Here is a 6000-nt window from a genome sequence, read left to right as displayed (position 1 = left end):
CTTTTCATCTAAAGTTTACACATTATCTGTTCATGTAAAGTTTACACACGATCTGTTAATTTAAAGTTTACACACGATCTGTTTGTGTAAAGTTTACACACGATCTGTTCATCTAAAGTTTACACACGATCTGCCCATACTGGGAAAATGTGCTCTGTCCATCCCTCAGTATGTCTCATCCTATCCCTGACCATGGCTTAATGATGAATCACTCGTGACCATTGCAAACAATGAAAATCCACAGAGCTCTGTTTAAACTGTCTGTCTCGTCTCCTCTGACAGATAAGTCAGGTCTCCCTTTCAACATCAAAGCCCGTCTTGCCGCCTGCCCCTCCGACCTCCTCTCTGTGGTCTACGGCATCATTTCTATGAATACTGAGCTGCCGTTCGACGTGACAAACGACGGTGACATTGACGAGAGGTGGGGTCACCGTGGGAACATCCCCGCGCCGTCTCATCATACATTCTGGTGCTGATTCGGCACGGCCAGTCTGACAGCCTTTCAGGCGTCGTCCACTCAGAGCAGGAAACTGTGATTTAAACCGTTTTCTCCTTGATCACGGTCACGTGGTGTTTTGTGTCTTTCCGCCTAACCCTGATGCTGGTATCTCAGTCATCAGGGTTAGTCAGAATTTCCACAGAATGGAGTGGGTAGGAAGGAAAATAATAACACGTCTCTATCTGACTGACTGACTGACTGACTGACACGGCAGGGGTTTTGCCGCTCGGGCATGTTGGGTCAGGTAGGCATAGCTCATCTCCTACAAACTGATTTCTTGCAGCTACAAAAACAGACGCCGCCTCTGATAGGGATCTATGACAAGCCCTCAGAAAACACGGAGCACTGCGAGAAGGCTGAGCTTCAAGCGGCTGATTAACGCATGAGGTTTGTAGCTATAATGTCTATATGAAATTAAGAGATAACGCTGAAGTGATGCTTTAAGTCACCCGTCCGACGGAAGCTAAAGTACCAGGAAGTGCCAGGGGTCAACAGAGTGACTTCAACCATTCTTTTGCATGTCTATTTTTGCCACTCTTCCTCTGAAATCGGTCTTCTGTGAAACCTCTGTGTTAATCTCTCACCCAACCCCACACACACACGCGCGCACACACCCAACCCAGCAGGCAAATCACATCTTGTTTGCCTGATGATTGTTTTATTAGTTGACTCTCACACTAGTGGAAAACTTTGGGTGAGTTTGAGAGCTTACACACACACACACACACACACACACACACACACACACACACACAAACACGAGTGCGTGTGATGAAGAGAAAAAGCGCATGTAGGTGCTTGTCCCTGAGTGTTTGCGTGCGTGTGCGTGTGTGTTGTATGTCCTTTGTCGCCTCCATAAAATACACGTGTGTGTTGCAGTGTGCCGCTTGTGGCAATAAAGAACTGACTGAAGTCAGCCTTGTTTGTTTGTTTGTTTGTGTGTGTGTATGTACGTGTGTGCTCTCTCCACTTACCCAAGAGACGTCCCCCAAGAGAGGTTGAGCTCGGTGCTGAGGTCAGTGCTGGGCAGCAGGTCATGTGGAAACTCCAGCTCCTCCCTGTCCTCCGCCCGGCACCCCCACCGCTCCTCGTCCTCGGCAGAGCGCGGTAGCCGTGGCGACGGGCTGCCCTGTGCGTCCTGTCCGTGGGCTGCGGGCAGCGAGGTGTGGACCGCTCCGCTCTCTGCCCTGCTCTCCCTCTTCTCCGCTGCTGATCTTTCTGTGTGAACTTCAGCCTGGGAGACACACACACACACACACACACGGAGACACACACACACACACACGGAGACACACACTTAGAGCACAGACATCTTTGAGAATCTCCCTTGATTATGGATTGTCGATCGTGCACTAATGGCGGTTGGTGACGTCTTAGTTTTTCTATTGTGTACGGAGCACAGATCAAACACTAAACACACAGTTAAAATGCACACACACACACACACACACACACACACACACACACACACACACACACACACACAAACACACACATACCTGAGCAAACATCCCAATGAGTAAACAAACACACCCTAAGTGCCGAGGTAAGCCATTGCACGCACACACACACACACACACACACACACACACACACACACACACACCCCGACCTTTTGTCTCCGACGCACTGATCACATTACAGCACACAATCACAAGCTCCCATCATGCCCTGCAGGAGTCCAACAGTCATGAAACTGAAACTGGACGCAATAAACACAAACCTCGAGGATACGCATGTAAATAGTCTGCACGTAAATAGCACTGTTTACCCAACCAGGCAGACATTTGATTGTTCAGAAATCTATGGGACTGTCTGGGCCTTCATCTGATGAGGATTTTCCTCATTACACAAATCAGTTGCTGATCAAATCACAGCAGATGAGAACTTGGAGGCGATTCAATACACCCTGTTACAAATGATTTTTTTTCCTTCAATGTAACTAATCCTGTCAGGCTTGTTTATAATCCCAATGTGTCTTCAACCATTGCACAACAGCACCTCGCTACAAAGCAAATGCGGAACAATAGAGGGTTGTAAACTGTGTTGTAAGACTTGTAAAGATTTGACTGAACATATTTTAAGACTGTATACCTATCTGTTTGAGCAATACAATGCATGCATGAATACTTCTGTCTTCCTTCAGATGTGTTGTCAACTATTTCTCCGGTCAATTTGATCATTCATTAAATAAATAAAGTCAACTACGCAACTATTGCAAAAGCACAAAAATGGGGAAATATGATGTTTAATATCAGGCTGAGCAGGTGGTGAATAAATCAGAGTCAGCTGAGTGTTACAGTGAAAGACTTCCCCTCCTGCCGAAGCCCTGTCATCGATCCACAGATGGGGGGGTATATGATTACAAACACAGCCTTCTACATAACTGGGTCATGTGACACGGCCTTCTACATAACTGTATCATGTGACACGGCCATGCCTCAGGGATACATTAGAAGCCATGCCACCCACTACACACTACACAGAAACCATTATGGCTTCCTATAAAGGGAATCCCCCTGACATCTGACAAACACACACACACACACACACACACACACACACACACTGGATTCACGCTCAGCAAACACACACGCATGCATTCTTTTCAAAAGAAGAAGGAGATAAGCAAGTGTGTTCACTCATGCAAAAACTAAGTCAGACTCGTGCTCACTAACACACACACACACACACACATTATCACCGTCAGAATGCCTCGGAAATTGAGGTCACACCGAATCTAAAAGTAGCAGCGCTCCTTAGTAGAGCAAGCACACCCAATGAACCACTGCTACTATGGTAGAGCAAGCACACCCACTGAGCCACTGTTGCTATGGTAGAGCAAGCACACCCACTGAGCCACTGTTGCTATGGTAGAGCAAGCACACCCACTGAGCCACTGTTGCTATGGTAGAGCAAGCACACCCACTGAGCCACTGTTGCTATGGTAGAGCAAGCACACCCACTGAACCACTGTTGCTATGGTAGAGCAAGCACACCCACTGAGCCACTGCTGCTATGGTAGAGCAAGCACACCCACTGAGCCACTGCTGCTATGGTAGAGCAAGCACACCCACTGAGCCACTGTTGCTATGGTAGAGCAAGCACACCCACTGAGCCACTGTTGCTATGGTAGAGCAAGCACACCCACTGAGCCACTGTTGCTATGGTAGAGCAAGCACACCCACTGAACCACTGCTACTATGGTAGAGCAAGCACACCATACTGTTGCTATGGTAGCTGCTCTGAAAACGAGGTGCATCTAAGCGTCGTGTATTCCAAAAGCGCAGGTGTAGGTCACACAGATCGACGGGCCGGTGTGTGAACACAGATCGACGGGCCGGTGTGTGAACACTGAATCCAAATGGGATTTGCCTATTGGTGGATCTGACTCCCGATGTGAAAAACAGAACCTGCCAAGACTGCCAGCTGATCAGAGCATAGACAGTTTGAGGTGGGGGCGAGATCTGTATCTCTGTGTCAGTACAATAGCTACAAGAAATAGCTCCACAGCTGAGAGTCTCTCACCATCCCTGCAACGAACGTTAAGGGAGAGGGTTTTTGTTCAAAGTAAACATTTCCTAAAAAAAGGTTCTATCTGCTTCTCCAAGTTCAGTCAACTTTAGTCAATGGAACCCGGAGTGAAGCCGCTAATCACCCGTGACAACCACATTGTGCTGAGTCAGCTTTTATTAGGGGCCTCCATTGTGCGGAGTCAGCTTTTATCAGGGGCCCTGGACATGAAAAGGTGCCTGAACTTAAGTGAATCCCTAGTTGGGAGCACACAGTGTGGTTCCAGAGCTCAAACAGGCCTCCCTCCCTACCTCTCTCCCTCCCTACCCCTCTCTCTCTCTCTCTCTCTCCCTCTCTCTCTCTCCCTCCCTCCCTCCTTCTCTCTCTCTCTCTCTCTCTCCCTCTCTCTCTCTCTCCCTCTCCCTCTCTCCCTCCTTCTCTCTCTCTCTCTCTCTCTCTCTCTCTCCCTCCCTCCTTCTCTCTCTCTCTCTCTCTCTCTCCCTCTCTCTCTCTCTCTCTCCCTCTCCCTCCCTACCCCTACCTCTCTAACTCTCTCTCCCTCTCTCCCTCCCTCCCTCCTTCTCTCTCTCTCTCTCTCTCTCTCCCTCTCTCTCTCTCTCCCTCTCCCTCTCTCCCTCCTTCTCTCTCTCTCTCTCTCTCTCTCTCTCCCTCCCTCCCTACCTCTCTCCCTCCCTACCCCTACCTCTCTAACTCTCTCTCCCTCTCTCTCTCTCTCTCCCTCCCTCCCTCCTTCTCTCTCTCTCTCTCTCTGCACCTGTTTTTCTGCATCACAATGCGGAGCCCCAGTGAGCTCCCAACTTGCCCTCCTCTTCTCTCCCTCCGTGGGCCTTTCTGGCGAGGGAGCCAGAGGCAGGGATCACCTTACGCTCGAAGGACAAAGGACCGGGAGTACAGGGCACAGGAGTTTTATCTTTCTTTTTTTTTTGGTTGAGTCATAAGGAGAGTTCCTCTTGCTGCCACTATCCTGCATCACCACACACACACACACACTGGACAGGACAGCTTAACTATTTCAACCATACAGATGAGTACTTCGCAGCTTAGAGTCCATGACAAAAGCTGTTTGCAGTCCCCTTTACAGCAACAGGAAGCTTGACCCAAAACCTCACGTCTGGGAGTGTAAACCTTTCTCCTGTTTCTATTCATATTAATGAGGTAACCACTTTGTTCCCCCCTCTCTGCCAAGAGGCTTTTCTCTGTGTATTTGATCCTCTCTATGTTCCCCTTCTTCTCCTCCAGACTAATTGGAATGAAATCGTTAAGAAGCAAACACAACAACAGTAAGAAGCAAACACAACAACATTAAGTCGCTGCACACACCATGACAAACGGCGCCCGATACGCACACTCCTAAAGCAGGTAACCGTCTCCCACCAGGAACCACCCTCGAGTGAAACACATTCTACTACATTTGCAAAACAGACTCTTTTCAAAGCGCCTCGGAACACAGTTCTCAAGAGTCTGCTCTTTGAGTCAACTTCCTGTTTCCTCTCTTCAGCTACACCTCGACCACAACACCAGTGTTGATCTTCATCGCATACTGCCACAGACAACACCAAGACATTCAGGCAAATACGACAGACTGGACTGGTCTTGGCTCTTATTCTTTGTATAGAATTCTAACCCTGTGGCATATGTCTTTTATGAAGAGGCACTATACACACACACACAACACACACACACACACACACACACACACACACACACGACACTGATGCGCCCTTTAGCATAGGGAAGACAAAGGTCCAAAGAGAGGCGATGAAGCACGCAGCAGTTAATGGTAAACCACTGTTTCCTTTTAAAGGGTGAATGACTGGCTGCCTCTTTGACATCTGAGTTCATGCGAGTTCAAAGGCAGAGCCTGGAGTGTGTCCTTCACCCTCTTACCGAGCGCTAGCAGCATGGGATGCTAACATGGGATTCCTTCATTCAGAGATGCTAAGACTTGGAACTATGACAGGTAACCA

The 6000-nt window shown here is 48.6% G+C and overlaps 1 protein-coding gene across 12 annotated transcripts in view; it reads right to left on the bottom strand.

Annotated features, from left to right (window-relative positions):
* Window positions 1-6000, bottom strand: part of tacc2 (transforming, acidic coiled-coil containing protein 2) — an 83061-nt gene that overhangs the window by 63875 nt on the left and 13186 nt on the right. For all 12 annotated transcript variants that reach the window (XM_031579012.2, XM_031579018.2, XM_031579019.2 and 9 more), the window contains one exon: window positions 1474-1733. In XM_031579012.2, the coding sequence (XP_031434872.1) occupies window positions 1474-1733 (260 nt within the window). The remainder of the gene's footprint in view (window positions 1-1473; window positions 1734-6000) is intronic.

The sequence above is a fragment of the Clupea harengus genome, chromosome 13 (genome assembly GCF_900700415.2).
Source record: "Clupea harengus chromosome 13, Ch_v2.0.2, whole genome shotgun sequence".
NCBI lineage: Eukaryota > Metazoa > Chordata > Actinopteri > Clupeiformes > Clupeidae > Clupea > Clupea harengus.
The sequence above is the reverse complement of the archived record's forward strand: the minus strand, read 5'-3'. Positions and strand labels throughout refer to the sequence as shown.